This window comes from Carettochelys insculpta, chromosome 1 (genome assembly GCF_033958435.1).
Source record: "Carettochelys insculpta isolate YL-2023 chromosome 1, ASM3395843v1, whole genome shotgun sequence".
Lineage (NCBI taxonomy): Eukaryota > Metazoa > Chordata > Testudines > Carettochelyidae > Carettochelys > Carettochelys insculpta.
In genome coordinates this window covers 168,171,418-168,193,051 of record NC_134137.1, presented here as the reverse complement: position 1 = coordinate 168,193,051, position 21,634 = coordinate 168,171,418, and the positions used below count along the sequence as shown (strand labels likewise).

The window sequence follows — 21,634 nt, the reverse complement described above, 5'->3', positions numbered from 1 at the left end:
TAATTAAGAAAATTACAGGGAAGTTACATGTAACGGTCTTTTGCTAAATTATGGATAACATTTAAAAAAACTCCCTTTTTAGTAAGGATAACATAGCTATGATCCTTTAGTGAACAAGCTACAAGGCCTTAACGGGTTTGTCTATACCATCCTATGCTCAGTACTTTAACAAATTATTATGTATTTTGTACTGTGAGCAGTCCCATTTTCTTCAATGGCTCTATTCACAGCAGTGATTACCTTGACTAGCAGCAGTTTTGCTTTAGTGGGTCCCAAAATGAAGGAAAACATACTTCCCTTTAAATGTGTGTGAGAGAGGTGCTTTAACAAAATTTGAAACAAATGATGAAACCCCGAGGAAACTGAGTAGAACAATTGTGTTTCCTGATATTGTACCTATCACAGATACACCTGAAAAAGCTGTTCTATTCACACAACCTTTTTTTGGAATGAGATGCAAGAAAACGTCAACAACAGAGATGAATGCCAATGATCCAAATATACATTAATATACATAAAGCAGCAAATGAGAATAGAGAATCCACATTTGGCATGGACATCTGAACAAAAAATCTTTACTCATTCATACAAATGCAAAATTGTATCATCTGGTTTTGGCGTAACTTCAGACACACAGTCCTTAAACTTTAAGCCAACGGGTTGTCCACACACGGATTTGCACTGTTTTAGTTTAAAACTACTGCAAACCCCAGAGTGGAGTTCATTTATTTTCAGTCAGTGTAAGTCTTTCTTTTTCAATGATGGTTTAAACACAAAATAGACACCCACATAGCCTTCTGCAATGGTTTAAACTTGTCAATTTAAAACTGTACTTTTAGCTTAAGCAGTGCAACTGTGTACAGACAAGCCATATATCTGAAACACGAGAAAAAAGTCATTACACCCTTTCCCAAAAGCAACACGTATGAGGGAGTAAAAATGAACAAGAAAGTTAACTATCTTTTGGGATAGCTGGACTGAAACTAGCTGAGGAAGGCTACCCTGTGCACAGATTTTAATATGTACACATCTTAAAACACAGGCATGAAGAGCTCCTCTACCCTGCAGATGGTCTAATTTGCTGGTAACCTTAGAGCTGCAAACACAGCCTAGTGGGAATGTGCTACTGTACTGTATATAAATTTACCTATTTGCTCTACCTTCAGTCATCTTATTCCCATACTATGGTACTATTTATCAATTATACACATTTCAATCTTTACTCTAAAGGCACTTATTTTAATACACTCATCGAAGTTAGTTTTTCTTAAAACTTCACAAAAAAAGAGTGGCAGATATTTGTCTTTTAGGATGTATTCATCATATACATTTTTGAGCACCATAGTTTTTAACCATCTTAAGTACCTTGACAGAATAACAACTCAAAAATATAAAAGAGTGGACAAGAATGCGCTGATGCAAGATACCACTTTCATAATCCAATTGCAAGCAATACAGTTTTCCATAGTTGACTTCTTCTCATCGGGAGTTAGGATTCCCCAATTTGATAAACTATAGTACTTCATATTAGACCTAACTAGCCTTTCAAGGAGGCTTTACAAACCACTTAACTCTTTCTTATACAGCTTTGACCCTCATGGGTGTGTCTACATGGGCACAAATCTTCAAAATAGCCATGCTAATGGCCATTTCGAAGATTACTAATGAGGCGCTGAATTGAAAATTCAGCGCCTCATTAGGATGCTTCTGGCCACAGCGCTTCGAAAGCGCGCAGCTCAGGGCGGCTACACAGGGGTCCTTTTCAAAAGGATCCTGCACCTTTCGAAATCCCATTATCCCGCTCTCTGATCAGAATAAGGGAATTTCAAAAGGTGAGGGTCCTTTCAAAAAGGAGCCCCATGTAGCCGCACTGAGCCGGAAGCATCCTAATGCTAATATGGTGCTGAATATTCAATTAAATGCCTCATTAGTAATCTTTGAAACATGGCTATTTTGAATATTTGTGCCCATGTAGATACAGCCCATGTGTTCCACTCTGAGTTTCAAAATTATAATTATAGGAATGAAGCAGCAATAGATGGAGACAACCAATTGAGACCTATCTTGGACAGTAGCTGACCTAACTTATATTTATCAAATGAAAGGAAACTGAGAATAGATCAAAATATTCTGCCTGTTCCACAAACATAAAAGTACCCTTTTCTCTCACCCATAAGCATCTGTATCCTCTCCTCTATTCTGGCCTTCTATGATAAAATTATTACTATTCTGAATCCACTCCTTCAAAACATACAGTGACATTGGCTACACACCACACACAATTTGGAACTTGCCCTGTCACCTCTCAGTGTTATCACCAGGCTCTTCCTCTTCCCAAGAGCCTGTATTTCCACAGGCATTTTTGTGCTAATAGGGACTGTTACACAAGTCTCAAAGACCCGTAAGTCAGTTACACCAAATATTTTCAAAGGCCAAGAAGTGAATATACAACCTTAGTAATTCTTAAAACTTTGAGAAACACTCAGGTTATTATACACTTTTATTTTACACAGTCTTTTTTAAAAAAATGGGTAGACACAAATTTTTAATTAAAAAACAAGATTTTTGCTTTCTTTTTCTTTGCTTTCTTCTACTTCTCTTAACATTTTTTCCCCTCACACTTGAAGTGGTTAGAGTGCATGTCAGATAACTCAGCTGGTGTCAATAGTGTAATCAGAATAAAATGCAGTTGCATCATTATTGACCAACTCTGCCTTTTCTGATTGTTTTCAGTAAAAGTTATATTTCCCAATTAAAGGGTACATAAAATTTTAGGACACAAAAATACATTAGCAATTTAGGAGATGGCTGTATTTTTCAAAAATATATTTAAGCACACATTTTCAACAAATTAAGAAATAATTGTATTTACTATAACATTTGATTAGATTTGCACCTTTACTTAATGGAAATAGCTTTGTGCTGGAACTGAACAGCAATAAACTTGCAACTTTGTCAGCTATGTCTTCATCATGTTGCTCCACAGTGAAAAACAGGTGGAACATGTTGTAGGCTTTTGCTAAGTGCATTACATGCAAACACACAATTAATGGAAATACAAATGCATTTCAATGCAATACAAATAATGTTAAGGGTTTGGCTAGACAAGATAGCAAATTCAGGTAAGGGCAAAATATGTCCTTAATGTTAATGAAATATTTCAGTGTACACTTACACCAACTAAGACTTTTAAGACAATTTGTTTTACAACACTTCAGTAACCTTCTTACATAAACGTAGACAATTTTATTATGGGGACAAAAAAAACACTTACCTATGTGGACATCCTTGACAAATCTTCTGATCAGCAAAGGACCCTCCCAAAACCTTACTTAACATGGCTGGATGCCCCAAAGCTTTTAAAGCTTCATCTAAGCTGTCCACCAAGGAATTAAAAAATTCTAAAGCATCATGTTGTTCACGTAGATTAACAGGCTCACCCCAAAGTCTACAAAGAAAAAATTAAATGTTTTGGGGGGAATTTTTACACAGAAAAAATAAACTGAAGTTGTTATAATCTCTCCATTCACTTTTACTAAGCACAGTTAACTGATTGTTCTACTTATAGTGTGGTGCGTCAACTAGTAATTAAACTACATATTCCACTTCGCATATAACCTAATTATCAGGCTGATGAGTCTCAGAAATTGCTAGTTTCAAATATGTTACTCCATCTCAACTTGTATTAATTTTTCACCACTCTAAATAGTACATGTAAAGCCAAGTAAATCTTAAAATTTATACCAACTGCTTATGTCTATTAGTTTTTCCACTATATTATAATGGCATCAACGTACAGAAATCAATAGCAATTTTATATTTACCTGAATTGTTTCCAAAACCCTCTTGGTACATAGTACTGTAGTCTGGAAGCTGCTAAATGACCAAAGATGACTTGGAGATGTCTGAGAACTCCAATATTGTATTCTTTTCTATCTTCTGTTTTACTTAATGCTGGTTTATCTTCATACTGATGTGGATAACCAAACACATCATCTCGTGGGTCAACATTGCTCTGTCAATCAAAAGCCATCATGTAATCTTCATTAACATAGTAAGTATAAACAGAATATAAGATAACTACAATTAGCAACAAGGCAACCTTCTAGAACATGGTGCATTCAATTTGGAGTAACTGAATGATTACTGGAGTAAACTAGGAAGTTATGTATTTTTACCTCTATTTTAATTTATTCCTGATACAGAAAGACAGCGTCTGACATTTTCAACCATACATTCCAGATGAAGAAAAAAATAATGGAAAAAGCAAGACTGACCTTTACTCTTTTGGACCATCTATGCTACTCACTAAGATTTTCAAGTACAAAATATTAAATTATATTTTTATTTCAAGAAATGCCAGGGAAACCAATTCAAATAAAATTCTATTTAATTAAAGAAGTTATTATAAATTGACAGTATTAAACAGATAACCAGAAAGTTCTGTATAATTACCTCATTGTCCTGCTTCTCATCCCCAGACATATCATCATCTACATCACTGCCTGTGCCTTCAATTGCAAGAATACCATTTCTGATAGCTGGTATCATGTATAGCTGCTGAATGACAGAATTCATGTAACAAGTAGCACCAGCATTTTTTAATCCTACAAATCCCTTTGGTGGCCGAGGCCCAACAGGTGGCAAATATTCCCATTCTGTAAGTGCTTCACAAGCTACAAGAGAATAACCGCAGTTGATTAGAAAATTATTTTCTTACAAAACTATATGTTCTATGATAATCAAGGTGATTATATAAAACTGATATTACTATTTGTTGGCAATGTCACACTAAAGTTTACACTCACCAAATCATCAAACAGAAAATAGTTTAAAATGTCTAAAATGAATGCTCTCATTTGTTGCCAATGACAATTAAGTGCAACCTTGAAGTACCGTATCATATATAACCAAATTAAAAACAAATGTAGTTAATGCCAAATTAGCAACAGAAGTACTTCTTGTCCTTGAGACCAATGATCAAGCTTTTTAAAAGAAACTTAGATTGAAGACTCAAAGTCAATTAGCTGGGACAAGGCATCAGTTCAGAGTACAGCACCACTTTGGTCCTGTAACTTGCTTCCTCATTAAAGTAGAAATGTATACAAGAATACTTCTCAAGTCACACTATACTACTCAAGTATGTTATTCTACATCATTTTTATTTATGCCACACATTTCACTTCAGAGTTGAAAGCAATTTCACATAAAAATATCGATATGGCTTAAACTTGGGATTATATGACTTACCTGTAACTGGAGGTTCTTCAAGATGCACAGTCCCTATTTGTATGTGTGTATTCACTCCATGTGCCTAAAGCTGGACATGTCTACTAAGTAGAGGATGTCGGTATGCCCCGCCACGCAGTAGCTCCCTTCATGCTCCGCACAAAAGGCATAAGTGACTATGCAAATCAATGCCTCTACAGTTCCTTCTTGACCATGAAATCAGGTAAGACTGAAAGCTATAGGGCATCTACAGAAGGACCACACATCTCAAAGCAGATCCAACTACAGATATGTAACCTCCATTTGTTCTTTGAGTGCTGGTTTCTACAGGTATTTCATATGTGGGTAATTGGCAAGTAGTGTTCAACCAAGAACAGGAGGCAAAGATGCAGCTAGTACAGATGTCTAACACTTCTGTCTCAACACCTGTATCTGCAGAAGAAGCCTGGACTAAGGGATAATGTTAAATTAAGGTACAGATGGAACTCTAAGTTGCGGCCTTACATACATCTGAAAAGATGCTACTGAGGTTGCCAATGTTCTAGTGGAAAGGGCCCTCACCCTTCCTGGGGAAGAATTACACACAGGTGATAAAGAACAACATAGCTGATCCACAACTCACATTCTGACCCAATGATGTTTTTCCCCACAATTGCTCTGCTATGATGAAAAACAGTCTAAATGTTTTCCTGGTTTTTCTTGGCACATATATTGCTCTATAGTTGTTTGCTCCAGGTGAAAATCCCCCTCTAGAGAGAGGATTTCCTGGTGACTGAGGTCCCTAAGAAGTGGTCAGTAAGGAGCTGGGGGAGGGGCCTCAGTCTAGCTGAAGGAAATGATCTCTAGTACCCACTTACCAGTTCCTGTTTTTCAGTTGTGGCAGGTCAACCACTAAAGGTTTGGACGGTAATAGGGAGAGATCAGGAAAGGAACATATTTCTCAAATATTCACAAAGAAAAACTAAGCTGGTCGGTGGATGGGGGTTGAATGGATGTAGCTATAGCAGAAGAAGGTGCATATATAGAGATTTATGCCCTCAAACATTTGCATAGCAGTTTGTAAAGAACTGGCGGCACAACAGCTGAGGTAAGGTCTTAGCTTATATATTTGGTTGGTGCTGTTTTCTCTCTGGGGTGGCAGTAAAAATCCCCAAGAACCAGGGAATCCCCCTGGATTCTTCAGCAAACATGAGAACTAGTCAGTCTTTTTGTTGAATTGATAAGAATCCTCAAAGGGAGAATCTTCATTGGTATTCTGGATTTCCCAAAGGAACCCCAAGAAGCAGAACCAACATTCATGTTTCATCACTACAGCTGTAACTATACCACTAGATGTAGTATCAGCCATGTCCAGCTTTAAAAGAGTTCTTAGCTGCCAGTTTATCTTCATCAATGAGGACTTGAATTTGGGCTCTGTTCTCCCAGGACAGTTAGTCTTTGAACTTCAAAAGTGTGTATGAAAATATTTTTGATAGAACCTCATGGTTGGCAATTTTAAACAGAAGCCTAATAGATAAAAATACCTTCTCCCTCTAGAAGGTCAAGAGAGTGGGTGCCTTTGTCTGCAAGGGTTGTCTTACAGTGCTGTATAAGCCTGGATGTCTTACTGGTCTCTTGTACTCCTAGAGAGTAGCGAGCAAGAAAAATAAACTGCCTCTTTAGCTGATACAAACAATTGCCTCACAGCAAATTCACGGTGGGAATGCAGAAAGCAAGAGCAAACTAAACTGTCCTGGCTGGTTCCACAATGGCCTTGTTTGCTAGAAAGATCACCTCATCAGACTTCTTGGCTGCAAACTGTCAAGTGGAATCAAGATCTTACTCTCTACCATCTACAGGAGCTCAGATGTTGCCTGTGGCAGGCAGGGGTGGACAGGAAAGTGGAGAAAAATTGCATTATTGGGTTAGAAAGATGACACCCCATCAGACAAAACCATACCTGTGAACCTAGATCAACTTCTTCCACCTTGAAGACTCCCAGAGCTAGCTGGCACTGGCTAGAGGAAGAAAGCCTTTGGTATCCACATACAGATTTGGGGTGCTTAATGTAGTGATTTTACACAGCCCATTATGGCCAATTTGAAGAGTCTACCAATTGGGGCAGGACCCCAAGGCACTAGGTACCACTGGTCCTTTGAGCAGTCATACCTGAGTGAAGGATGGATCCAAGCACTCCTAGCATCTCTGTCCAGTCAAGCCTCACTATATGGAAACAAACAATGGCTTGCCTACACCACCAGAGTTGGTCAATTAGAAAGTAAGTTCTGGTTCTATAAACAGTGCTGTTGGTATGAGCAGATGAACATTCCAACTTGTGGATGGATACAGAATATCCGTTTATCCTGAAGATTGTTTTCCCCTCTAGTGTGAGGGCATCACTCAGAAGGACCAAACTCAAAGGGAAAGAAGATTGAGGGTAAAGAAAGGTGAAAATATCCTTTGGAAGATATAGGTTACAGTCTATCCTGGAGAGTGAAATGTCATGGTGGTTCGGATTGATGGATCCAGTACATCCATGGTCATGGTGGTGGTCAGTGAGTCCTTCTGGTGACAAACTGATATCAAAGAAGGGGAGTCTTACTTGGAGCTCTTAGAGGAGGTGTTGGCAGATTTTAATCCCTCATGTTAAGAGCTATAGCTGGTACCAATGGATCCTGTGCCCCTTGTGCCTTACCCTCATAACTGGGGAGTTTAGCTGGTCATAGGTCTATAGGATCCATGCGTGAGGACTCAATGACTTGGACAGAGTAGGTGAAGGATATTTTCTTTTAGGGGAAGATCTAGAAGGAGATCTGTCCTTGAGTTTATGAGCATGCCCTGAAGTCTTCTCAGAAGCCCAGATGTATTGATTCTATGAGCAAAGCAGCTATGGCCTGTTCTGCTTGTGTATTTCAAAGGTGTACTGCTCATAAATCAAGACAGCTGTAAAAAAATGTTGCAGGTTATATATTGTTATAAAGGTATCCATGGTTTGGATTTCTCCCTTAGGTACTTCCTCAGTCACAGCTCTTGTATCTCACAGGTTTAGGGAAGGAAAGAGTGGCACACTCCCCAAGATTGTAAATGTAAATGGTGTTCATCGCTAACTGTTCCTTGTTACTAAATCTCAAATCTCTAAACATAGTCCTTTTCCACAGACACAACAATCCCCAGATAGGGAGAAACTAAGTTAGACTATAAAAACACAAAAATCCTAAAAAAATATGAACACAAATTATATAGAGTTATAGTGACAGGTTTTGAAAGACAACTGAAAGATCGCTTCAGACACAGGATGCTGACTCAGGCCATAAAGTGTTAAGCAGGATTTGGAAAGGTGTTGGTCTGCATCACCCCTTATGCTCCCAGTATACAGCATGAAGGGAGCAACTGTTCAGAAGCCAGATCAACAGACAGTACTTACTAGAAGTCTTCAGTTTCGGGCGCAGGCAGCACATGCCTAGCTATATGTGAAATGTACATAAGGAACCAGTATTTGAACTATTCCTTCCATCCAGACAATGGTATATTACTGTCGCCAAGTTACAAATAGGCCAATTTAGTAATGTACCAACATCACTATAATGCCAGCAGCTCTGATCAAAAGTGACCTGTAATTTGTCTTCTTGGGCATGTGATCCTTTGTGTGTACATCATACTTAGGCTCTCTGCCCTGGCCATCCCTATAAAAATCCAAATTTGGAGAAAAGTTATAAGCCTCTGAAAAAAAAAATTTAATCTCCATATGCTCAGTAGACTTTAGATTGTAGCAACTAAATTCCTTCAAGATTCCATCTGCACTGAGCAGGCTCCAAACCAAGGCTCTTCAGGACTTTCCCTTCAGCTGCTGCACTCAATTGCGCCAGACTCTTCTGTGTGTCTGAGCACTAGGACAGAGAGAAGGAAGACTGCATCCTGTACTCACAGGGTATATTACACTGCAAATAAGCCCTCACTTGAGCCCAGGCTCAAGGATGCCCTTCCCTTCAATCTATACAGCAAATGTTCTGACCCAGGGCTTGGATACTTGTCCAAGTACCCTGGAAGATGTAAGACCCCATGTTTGAGGCAAGCTGGGACCCATATCCGAAGCTGGGTGTAGAGGGGAAGAGAGCCACAGGCCATCTAGTGATGCTGGTATATAGTTATTTTGCCCTGCATGATGAATGAGAGATGATCTCCCCCCAGCCCAGTTTGAGTAACAATTAATTCTTAACCTAGATTAACATGCCATGTATTTTACATTGTCTTAAATGGCAATGTAGAGCATCCTGCTGGGGCCAGGCAGCATCAAAGAGGAAGCTGCTAGATTCAAATGCAAAAGAAATAAGTGGACCTGTGGGTTTGGGTGGATGCAGACAGACAAGGAAGCTGTGATAAGTGTTATGATTCTGTCTAATCAAAGAAGAAAGAGGTGAAGGAAGACGATTCTGGTCAAGAGTCGGAGTGCAATGAGAGAAGTAGGACAAGTAATCAGAGGATGAAAGTCTCGCAGTGAAGGAAACTAACAGGGAACCACCAGGGAGTACTGGGTAGGGTAGGGAAGGGAAGGGAATGGGACAACATGGATGTGTTCGAGTTATTAAAGACTACCATAATGCATACATACATTTGCTTATGCAAACTTACTTCAGACACAGGCTAACTGTCAGTTGCCTAACTCTGGAGTGACTGACTTTGCAAACAAATATTCTTTCAATTTGTGCACATGGGAAGGTGTACTTGGCATCAAAATCATCTGACAGCACAAGTTATTAGAGGTGGAACCTCTCAATCTCTTGTCCAGCAACATCTATAATCCAGCATGATTATAGTTAGCTGGACGACCACTTGTCATGGGTGTGGCCAAGTTTCCCAGGGTTCCATAAAGTTTGTTTACAGACATCAATCCTAGTTCACAGTGTTCTGTGCTGTTATTTAGCTGTAATTTACCCCTAAACATCTTCTGAGAACCCAGGAAGCAATGGATATACTGGTAACATGCTAGATAATGTTGACCTCCTATGGTTCAGCAAATTCTCTCATTTGGCACTAGTCAAATCCCAAAGGTGCCAGATGAGAGAGATTCAACATATAGTATAATTGGAACAAAAAAGTTATATACATTAACAAAATATAGATTAAATAATTAGAAAAAAGATGGTTAAAAATATTACATACTAGTGATTGCTGTACCTATGTAATACATTTCAGTCAAGGTGTCTACTATCTGTTTGAGGTTTCGGACACACCCCACTGCGAGTGCAACTAGCAACTCAAAACCAGCATTAATGGTAGCTGGTGAACTACAGACTGGTATGGCTTGCTCAGCAGGCAGTTCTCCATTTCTCATGTATTGTAAATAAACATTGGAAGCTGGAAAGATGAAGTCATCTATCAGTTCCTGAAAAACAGAAAAGTTGTTACCTGTCACTTAAAAAACAGAAGTACTTTTCAACAGACTGGAAAGCTTCATATGTTAGGAGACATCACTGAAAAAAAATATTGGTAAACTAAAATGTATTCTATTCTATAATAAAAGAGAAAGAGCCTAAAAAAAGTAAAAATGGTAATTTTGCAAAATATTCTACCTTCAAGATATTTTTTCTTTTAGAACTGAGTTGTAAATCTCTACTCAATCTGGATCAGTCACCTTCGGAATGCACTATGCTAGCTGTTGTTTAGTATTCTCAACAAGAACGTCACAGCTCAGAACTATCACCTTACTGGATATGCCCCGAAAACCCTTGATTAACCAGGAATTCAGACAATATGATGATGTGGTATAAAAACTGAACATAAAAGGACAGTAAATAAAGGAGCAAGAGCTAATAGACTGAATTTGGAACAAGAAAGAAAAGAACCTCTGTGGTCTATTATTTATCACTATGCACTGTGTCAATCTAACTTATTGTCTCAGTTTCCCCAGCTGCAAAGCAGCGTAAAAATAAGGCCTTATTTGAACTGCAGAAAAATTGTTAAAAATTGTGGCTGAGTCGCAGACAAGCCATAGAATTTTGGAAAAAAGGAACAACAGAACTGATTATTTGTGGTAATAAAGCCCACTATTATTTTTCTGCAAGTTTTCTCTCTCCTCCTCAAATCGTCTCCTGTTGGCTCCGGGGCAGCCAGGGCTCACTGTCAGTCCCTTGCATGGCATAACTCCTGCAGTCAAAATTATAATGGAAGCCTAATATTGCACAAACTGCAATCTTCCTGACATCTCACATTAACTAGGGCCTCAGGTATAAAGTTATTTCACTGAGTTGTAACAAATCAATCAAGAGTTGTCTGAAGATATAAAAGGCAATGTAAATGCTAAGTATTCTTAACAGATTAAGATGTCCATTGTTCTTGTAGAAGTTTAAAAAATTCCAAGTTTCACAGAATACAGTGCTTCTGTGATTCCATTCTGCAATTTAAAAAGTATGTTTCTCCAAATATTTTTACTAGTTTCAAAATAAATATTTTTCAAAAATTAACATGCAATACACATTGTAACTTACTTTAATGAGATTAGCACCTCCCTTTTCACAACCAATATGATACTTCTTTTCAGGAGTTTGGAATGCCAATAACTCTTTTGTTACTCCAACATGGCCTTCTAAGATTGTCTCTTCAACACCTGTTTCTCCTGTTCTTTTCACTTCATCCTAACATTTTAAGAAAAGTTAAGTCTTGAAGTTACAAATCTTTTCTGCTATCTACAATTAGATTTTAATATGAAATGTCTGAAGGCAAACCTCTACTATTCACCTGATATTACAACTTACCCTAATCCTTTTAAGCCAGTCTATTTCATTATTAAGAAGAACTTCAGCATTGGGCACGTTAATATTACTGTTGTAAGCATAGTTAAGAAGGTGCCTTAATAGTGTGAAGTAGTCTCCTGAATGCTTGGCTCTCTCTCTTGCAGTACTCTATGACACAAAAATATATAGGTACAATTTATAAATACTTTTTTTTTCATTTACAGAGCCACTAAACCCACATGAATTTTGCCTAAACTGAATAACGATTTAATAGAAAAAAACGGAAAAAAGTTTGATTTAAAGAGATTAACAGCTGTGCATAAACTTTAAAAAAAAAGGCTTCTTGTACTAATAATGATCTGAAAAACAGTTTCTTTCACAAACCTGCAAACGCCAACTGAGGCGATCAATCATAATATAAAGTCAGAATTGCATTGAATTTGAAAGTCCTAACAGGTAGAGTAAAAAAAGAATGAACCACTTCACTAATATGGAGCTAAAACAATTTATTCATAATGTATGCATATTTATCTAACTTGCCCAGGAATAAACCATTTAACAAATGTTACTATTAACTTAAGACAGCTGCATTTTTAAAAAAAACTATTTTTACTGTTTGCGTAAGAAACCAATTTTAATCATGTCATAGTGGAATTATCTAAAAACATTGCAATATAAGGTCCATATCAGCATAATTCAAGAAAAAAACATTTCAAACATGTAAATTCAAGTGTATTTTATATGGCAGCATTCTACTCTATTAAAACTATTTTATCCCATCAGTCATTCCTTATGGATCAAGCCACATTAGAATGAATTACAGAATTAATTTCAAATGTCTTACCCCTAACACAGTAAACAGCAGTGTAATAAAAAAAAGCAGAGGTCTCTGTCCCATACAACACCTGGTAGCCATTAAAAAGAATTGCTCCTGTGCCATCTGACGAACAGTTCTGAAAACAGTGGAAAAAGATATATTTAATTTTTCCCATAAAGGATAAATTGTAATATGGGCAAAAAATGTCTCTCAAAAATCAAATAAAAATTTATTAAAAAGAGGAAATGCACACTACTGTAAATTATGTACCAAACTGCACAATCTCATTTATTTATAAACCAAAAACTACAAAAACAAATTCTAATACAACAAATTTTCAAATATCTCACTTTGCTCTTTAAAACAAATGAGCAAGAAATCAGTGTGTTGCTTTCAGTGTACTTGAAAGAGATGCACAAACTGATTCAACAAAACACCCAACACATATTAATGACTGCCACCACTTGTTCCATGGCCCAATATCAACACGTGAACATTAACCTCACACTGGACTGGAATGGCCCATTCAGTACTTAAAAAAAACCTAAGGCCACACCAAATCTGAAGACTTCAAAGTTTCTTTTTAAATATTTTTTATCCCATATGGTATAGAGGATACAAAAATAATCTTTGAAAAACTACAAAATATAAGAACATTTGATTACTAGACTGTCTCCCTATTTCATAGCAAATGTAACTTCACCTGCATTTTAGACACTGGGGCATGAAATGAAACCAAAACTGAACATGTGAACTTCAGAGAGAGGCATGAGAAAACAGTCTAGTACAAATTATATACTGAATGCCATTTGCTATTTGTAAAATTCAGCAAATAATTCCCAAGTGGCTGCAATGACTAGAGAAAGAAAAGCAACTGTCCGCAATTGCAACTGCCAGGGAGATATGGTCCTACTTCCCAGCCTCAGCTCTGTGGCTGCTGTGGTGCAGAAGAGACCCCTACTGATTGTAAAATAAGTTGTTGGCTTTATTTGTAGGGGCGGGGGGAAAGGTTTTTCTCTAATATAGTGCTTTTATCCAAAACTCTTCATAATAGTTAGCTAACGGTATAAACAGCAACTGTATAAATCATTAAGTGGTCTGCCAAGATGCTCAACAATTTTTAAGTGGTCTTTGGAAAAATAAAGTTTGAGAGCCACTGATACAGGCAACTATGACATCTGAGTGTTACAGCTTTGAAACATGAGCAGAAACACTTTTGTTACACGGATAATTTAAAGGCCATAGCTGTTGATCTGTTAATTGCTTAGCCAGGCTCCTCTCCCTTTCACTTGTTTACCATGAAACAAGGTAAAGTGACATTTTGCAGAAAAGACTCAAAACTGCCTTGACATTTAGATCTGAGCTTCTTACTCCTTGCTGCTCATTTATGTATGCCAGGAGCACTGTGTGGGCGAACAGCCAGCAAGAGCTTTGCACTTTGGTGATCTGGGAAACCCTAAAAAGCCAAAATCACTTTCCTCAAGAAAGCACAGATGCCAGTGGAACAAGAGAGGGTATCGGGAGGGAAGGGTGCTAACAGCACCTCCTGACTTGAAGTTGTGAAAACTGAAAAGTTTGTTTCAATAATTCTCAGCACCCTCCCTACAAAAATGGTTTCAACCTGGTTGCTAGAAAGTGGTAATTCTGGATATGATGCTGTGAAGATTTCTGCCACACCAGGGGTCTGCAACCTGCATCTCTTTAAGGACTTCTTTGTGGCTCCCAACATTATAAAGTTTAAAAAAAAAACCCTCTTGATTATTTTAGATAAATGATGAATGTCTAAAAGCCTAAAGATGAAAACTCATATCTAACCAGCAAATTATCTGTGATATTATTTGTGATCTCAAAACACTGACTAGCTCCCCCTGACATCCCTCAGAGAGAGAGAAGGTTCAGGAATGAAAGTTAGGAAGTCAGTGATACAAACACACATGTAAAGAGTGACGTAATAGAATATGTAAAAAGTTTGTGAATGGCCTGCAGTAAAAATGTATCATATTAAAGTTGTGTGTGTGCATGTGTGCTGTTCTTAACATAGGTGTACAAAAAGTATGGTTTGATATTATTTATTAAGGATAGTCATGTATTCGCGTGATTGCAGCACTTGAATTACTGATTTTTTTTTTAACTGAATTGGAAAAAAAAATGGCTGCTCTTGCTATTTTGATTGCTGACCCCGGAGCTAGACCTAGTTCCTTGGTATTACTGCTTTTCAGATATTCTTCCCAATTCCAAATCCTGACAAATGTCGCCAAAATGTGGGGGAATGGAGAGCAAGATTGCCATTATATTCCAGCCATCTAAAAATAACCCCAGGAGCTCTCTAGTATGTGATCTTGCCAGTGGAATCATCTGTTTGCATGGGACCAGAAAACCTATGACCTGGATAAAGATGGAAGGATAACACTGTGAAGGTCAGTACTTGGATCTTACTAACCCCTCTTCCCCTTACAAAAATTCAATTATACACTTTGGCTCTGAAAAGCGGTATCATTTAAATGTATCAAAAAAGCACAAAGGGCTTCTAGCAGTTCCAGAGGAATGCTGTTCTGATGAACAGGTCCTCCAAACACAGATACAGATAAGTACTGATGTCTCATGCTGGGAAAGTGGTCAGGATACAGAAACAGTTCCTCTAAACTAAAGCATCACTTCAAATTTGGCCTCAGTTAACACCAATCAAAAGTAAATAGTGGCTCTTAGCTCATCATTAATGATGCACATAACACCCAGAACAAAAATCACCACAACTGACACTTTGTTAACCAGTTTTAGCAGTCTCCTAAGACTGAAGGGCTATGAATACTCAGCTTACAGGTAGCGTTGTTATACCATTATGTATGTGTTCTGCAAACAGGTTACTTCACTTTCTAGTGCAATCAATACTTACCTTTCACAAGTAACAAGCAGCCCTGTAGCACCTTGAAGATTAACAAATGTATCAGTTCATGAACTTTTGCGGGTAATAGACACTGCTTCAGATTATTACCCACGAAAGCTAATACATTTGTTAGCCTTTAAGGTGCTACAAGGTTGCTAGTTATTTGAGAAGCTACAGACTAACGTGGCTACCCCACTGAGTCTCTTTTATTAAGTAAGTTTACTTTACATTTAGAACAAATTTTAATTACTGAATTGTAAACTGTCTAGGTCAACTGCAAATCAATTATAGGATTTAGCACCAAGAAATATACTATTAGTTTATTTGCAACAGATGTTTATGAGAATTTCAAATGTAAGTGTTAAGGATTTGCTAATCATCATCAAGATGTGATGTGATTAGAAAATAAAAAAGGTCATTCACAGTATTCCAGAGTAGCCTATTTAGTCCTTTTTGTTGCTCTGTTCAATATCAGAATAACAGCAACAGATTAAATCAGCAGTTGCCAATTCATGGCTAACCCTACCCACACCGGACCAACCTCTCCCATTCTCCTCTTACCAGGTTTTGTGTTGTGCAGGGCGGGGTGGGGGAAGAACACAGAACCTCTACCTTGCAGTAGAGGAGAGAGAGAGAGACATTTCTGCCCAGCAGTAAGGAGGGTCTTGGGGCTTCAGCAAGAGCAGACCTGAAATGCCTAACCCTGGCAGGCGCCTCCCAAGGGGCTGAAGCCCTGATCCCCAGCCAACATGCTCCAGTTACTGAACTTCTAGGGATTGCCATGTGCGACTTAGTACATTTGGTCATCCCAGGATTAAATCATATATTGAAAGGAAACCTAACGCAAGGTGGACTGCTGAATACCCATGTTTAAAAAAATAGTCGAAGGATGCCCAAATACAAACTGCCAGTTCTCAAAAAAAAATCTAAAAATACATAACTGCAGATCACAAATCCCTTGCCTTGTCAAGTTAAACTGTAAAATGGAAATAAGACTTCTTATTGTCTGATAGCCTCTTAAAGCTCTAGTAATAAAAAAAAATCACTTTAGGGCATGTTGCAAGTTGTCTGTAAAACTGCTTATGGGCCAAACTGCTAAAGATGGGAGAGATTCATACAGATTTGTTTTTGTGCCTTCTCTCTAAATCTGGCACGCTTTGATTTAGGTTATAATCCACTCCTATGACAGGTCTGTCTATTGCCCATCATTTGTGTGCCTATTTTCTTCCTGACTGGGATCTGAAGACTAACTCTAGCCATGCAGAGCTCATAATTCCAGCTACTTGATAGTTTCAGTAGAAAATAACCATATAACAGAGGAAAACCAGGCCACTTTTCAGGAACAAAAGAACAGAGGGAGGAAACAGAGTTGAAAGAGGATGCAGAAATAGTAATTGCATGGTGATGACAAAAAATGTATAGTGCTGGAAAGTCACAACAAATTATAATAGTTATGTTGTTGGAAAAAACAAAACAGTCACTCACATTTCATGAAGATCATATAGAACATTTTTAAATAAATTATGTCACATTTAATATTTATGGAGTTAACCTAGCATTAAATCATATAGTAATGGATATAATATATGAAGCTGTGTGTAACATACTGCAGACGAGTATCCCTAAATAAAACCTTCTCTTTACAGCCTTGATTTGCTGCACAAATACCGCAAACTAGATCTAACTGGACAAGGATGATGGGAATGAATATTTTGCCTCATCTACACTTGACTGTCTTTCCATCTCTGAAGGAAAACACGTTTCTGCATATACACAAAAGGCCTGACAAGATTAAAATATTGATGGATTTATGAAGCATTTAGTTTCCCAGTAAGTGCAACACACTTCATCATTTACATGTGAATTGAGAGATCACTTCCTGGAATTCAGATGATGTGAGCATTTATGTAAAGAAAAATGCAAACTATTAAACCAGATGCAAATGCCAGATTCTTGAATAACTTTATACCAGCGATTCCCAACCTTCTCCAGATGGGGACCCATTTTGACAATTCAGGAAGACTTGGTGACCCAAGGCAATTCAAAAACTGCAGATGGAGGAGGGTGGGGAAAGTAATGCTGTAACTAGCTAATTGTGCGCCTGAGGCAAGAATATAAAATTGTGCCCCCTCACATTTATATATTAATAGTTATTCCACAAAAAAGGGAAAACATTAATAAAATAACACTGTTCATTTACTATTTTATTACTATGCTTAATCTGAGTTGTGGTGGGGAAAAGACATGCTCAAACACCCAACCTTAGATCCCCTCCCCACTCCATGCAGCCCTAAACAGCCCCAGCCTTAGACACTCCCCTTCCTCCCACAGCCTCTTCACTAGGGCTGCTAGGCTTGGCAGATCCCTCAGCCCTCCTACTCCCAGCAGGTAACAGTTGTTAAAACCAATTAACTCAAGTGTCAACCTTTCAGCACCTAGGCATAAGGTAATTGCTATCTCTAGCTCTGTTGTGGCTATGATCTGAAGAAGTGTGCCTGTCCCACGAAAGCTCATCACCTAATTAATTATTTTGTTATCTTTAAAGTGCTAATTGACTGCTTTTTTGTTTTGCTAGAATGCAGACTAACATGGCTATCTTTTTGTTTTGATAGTGTATAGACTAGCACAGCTTACTCTCTGTTTCTATGGCTATCTCTAGTGATACAGACAGCTGCAGGAGATGGCAGCTCTATGGACTGCCTGAGGCAGCAGTATTAAGAAACTGCAAACAGCTTATTTAACAGCCACATGCAGCTTGGAATTGCCCAGCTGGCGACTCTTAACCAATCTAATGGTGAACCATGTTTGAGTCCCGACCCATAAATTGGGAATCCCTTCTTTACACTAAACTGCCCCAGAAACCTCAGGCCTTATTTAAGCTTGCACAGTCAGGACTGCCACACTTTATATGAAAAATGTTCCAAAACTGCTATCAGAAGTCTAAGCACAGGTGAACAATGAACATTTCTTCATAGATCTGCTGCAATCACCCTCCAAGTTTTATGTGTGAAGTCCATACTTGTGGAAGCAAAAACCCCTTTATTTTATACTACAGAAAAACTGCTTTAAAAAAACAACAAAGATTTTTAGTAAAATAGAAGTCTATTTAGTATCTGTAATGGTGGATAAAAATAAAGTTAAGCCAATTGTTTCCATTTCTTTTTACTACACACTATGAAAACTAATGTGTAAATTGGGTGTGGATCAAACTATGTGAAACTGAATGTTGCATTAACAGCTTCAAACTATTAGCAACCTTGTTAAGTGCAGCCCTTGATAATTCACACACTTATTAGTATGGCTACACAAGACAACTGTAACCAGTAAATTGTAACAAAGTACCGTGGAATGAAATTCACTATTTTGTTGTGACCAATTCTCCAACTATTCCTAAACAAAATACTCTGGGAACGGGACCTACTACTGTTCTTCAGGTCATATTTTTCTGTTCTGTTCCAGATTCACAGAATTTGTTTGCATTAAATGATTTCAGAATTTGAAAAACAACATCTTAAAACAGCGTGGCAGTTGCTTTCATGCCCATTCTTGCACTTTTGAATACTTTCAAGCAAACAAACAGAACTCATCCTTGCTTCAGCTCAACATTCAAGTATTATTCTCCGCACTAAGTCTCTCCACTACCCCAAAAACTTGACAGCTATACCTCATGTTCCTTGTGGCTATCCTCAAGTCATATACACTTAAGTTCAGTTACTCTGATACCAGTGCTTCAGTCTTTAAAACATGTTTAAGGTAATGTTCACGCTGGCTGATGTGAACTGTTATATTAAGATGCAACTACTTTACAAGTGTTTCTTAACAGATAAAATATCTGTCAGATGTATTGGAAAAAACTTTTTTTCCTGTATGCTAGTGTATAAGATGTGTTATATATTGAAGAAAAAGTGTGGGACGTTAATCACAGAACCTCATGCAGAGTAGAGTAAAAATCTTTACAGATTGTCACATCTAGGAAAAAAAGAAAAACAAAACACTAGGGATGGAATCTTATCATATACATCAATTTCAAATTTGTATTGATTTCAGTGAGGTGAGGATTTAACCCAGAAAACTAATGTTCAGCAGCCATGGACAACCATGGACTTGGACAATTAACTCACATTTACACCTATTGCTTATCTTCTTTTAAAATGAATTAAAACATCAGATGTTACAGTCACAGAAATCACTGACAACACCAAAACTAGTAAGGCTGATAAAATAGTTTTCTGGATGATGATGTCATTACTTGCCAAAGGTTACTAAAACAAAGTGTTGCCACCTAGAAGTCTTCCAAAATGAACACTACAGATTTACATTGGATAGCAGTTAGATTTACTGCTTGTCAAAACTATTTTTGGACAATTAGCAACATTGTTCTCAGATATACTTTAAATTTTTTATCCACTTTAAAACTTTCCACTTCCCCCAGATTCACTAGCAAAAGAAACTTGTACAGATTTTCAGATAAACCAATGATTGTGCAGGTAAAATGGTGTAACATATGTTAACAATCCACAAAAAAGAGACAATAAAATTTTTCAAAGCAGTGAAGATTTAGCATGAGAGGATCTTACAATTCAGTGCTGTCAACATCTTTCTATACATGAAAAGGCTCTGCCTATGCATTCATATAACAGGAGAAAATTAACCAGTGGAAAAAGTTCTATCCCACTGACGTTCCTTAAATAAGGTAATTAACATACTTAAAAGTTTTGAATGACATTAAATACAACTTCTACACATCGTTTTGAAAGCTTAATGAACACACTGCTAAGTCAGCTGGACATTTATAATACATTAACTGTCACTCTTACCAGGAAAAATAATTGGGGTTTTGAATAAATGAATACAAGTGAAAAACATGACATTAGTGTTCCTAACACATGTATCACATTATGAACAGAAGTCAGAGTGGCCAAATACCCTCCTTTGGATTTCCCAAACACTAAATGACTTTTTTCTGATTTTGCTGACTTTAAACAGCACAATTCTGAGTGGTGCTAAATTTACCACAGCCTGTCAAAAATTAACCCAAAGCAAATTAACTGTGAAAGTTTTTCAATATTTCTGTACAAAAAACCCTGTGGTTAAAAGACAAGATAAATATTGTACCGGCAAAGTCTACCTTGTGTTTTAAATTAGTTTGTAGAGTGTTTTGAAGAGCTAAAATGCTATATAAGTACTATTTATTTTAAATCACTTACTTGCTGTGACAGTGCAAGAGCAAGTCAATGATAAATGTCTGCCATGCCTTTTCTTTACTAAGTGCATCCAATGCTGTTGGAATCAAAGCAAAACACAAGGTCATCACCTCCAAAGCTTCACAGCAAACTTGTTCATCTTCCATGTCTGGCTCATTGCCTGCATTTGTCTGTAAAGTGAATCACATGAGCAGCATGAATGAATACGGAAATGTGGAACAAGCTACCTGGCCTCTAACTGTACCCTTAAACATAAGGGAATACCAAGATTTTGTGCAAAAATGACCATCTAAATCAACAGTACAAGTTATCACATAAATTGATACAGTCCTCTCTTTTGCATACTTCTTTTTTAACTCACCTCCTGCATCTTGTCTTAAATTACAGGTTCTCTGAGGCAGAAACTATCTTACTATATACCCACACAGCATCTTGGAAAGGATTAGGATGCTAGTGTTAATACACAGTAATTAATGCAGAAGACATGTCTTTTCATACTTTTCAAACACGTGGCTCTTAGTTATAATCGTTTAGTTACCGTTCCCTCCACATTTAATGCTGGCAACGTCAAATAAAGTTTTCATTCATTTCTTTCCCCATGTTTCCAATCTAGCACGCCCTAACATTACTTCCTCTGCCCATCCTTCTCAATACTACTTGTCAAACTAGCATATGAGGACACACACTGTATAAGCCACCATGTTACAAGGTGCGTAGTTATGCTAGATTAGTAAAGGCAAAATCCAGATAAATGGTGAGAGGATGCCCATGTTTTTGGTACACAACTCAA

At 37.5% G+C, this 21,634-nt stretch overlaps 1 protein-coding gene across 2 annotated transcripts in view; it reads right to left on the bottom strand.

Moving 5' to 3' along the window:
* USP9X (ubiquitin specific peptidase 9 X-linked) overlaps positions 1–21,634 on the bottom strand; it is a 203,372-nt gene that overhangs the window by 42,856 nt on the left and 138,882 nt on the right. The window contains exons 26-33 of one of the 2 annotated variants that reach the window (XM_074995034.1): positions 20,848–21,014; positions 12,784–12,892; positions 11,961–12,107; positions 11,694–11,840; positions 10,384–10,591; positions 4,456–4,676; positions 3,825–4,015; positions 3,275–3,448 (exon numbers count right to left, since the gene is read on the bottom strand). In XM_074995034.1, coding sequence (XP_074851135.1) covers positions 3,275–3,448; positions 3,825–4,015; positions 4,456–4,676; positions 10,384–10,591; positions 11,694–11,840; positions 11,961–12,107; positions 12,784–12,892; positions 20,848–21,014 — 1,364 coding nt within the window. Of the gene's footprint in view, positions 1–3,274; positions 3,449–3,824; positions 4,016–4,455; positions 4,677–10,368; positions 10,592–11,693; positions 11,841–11,960; positions 12,108–12,783; positions 12,893–20,847; positions 21,015–21,634 lie in introns of both variants that reach the window. The other variant, XM_074995025.1, reaches the window with a different exon arrangement.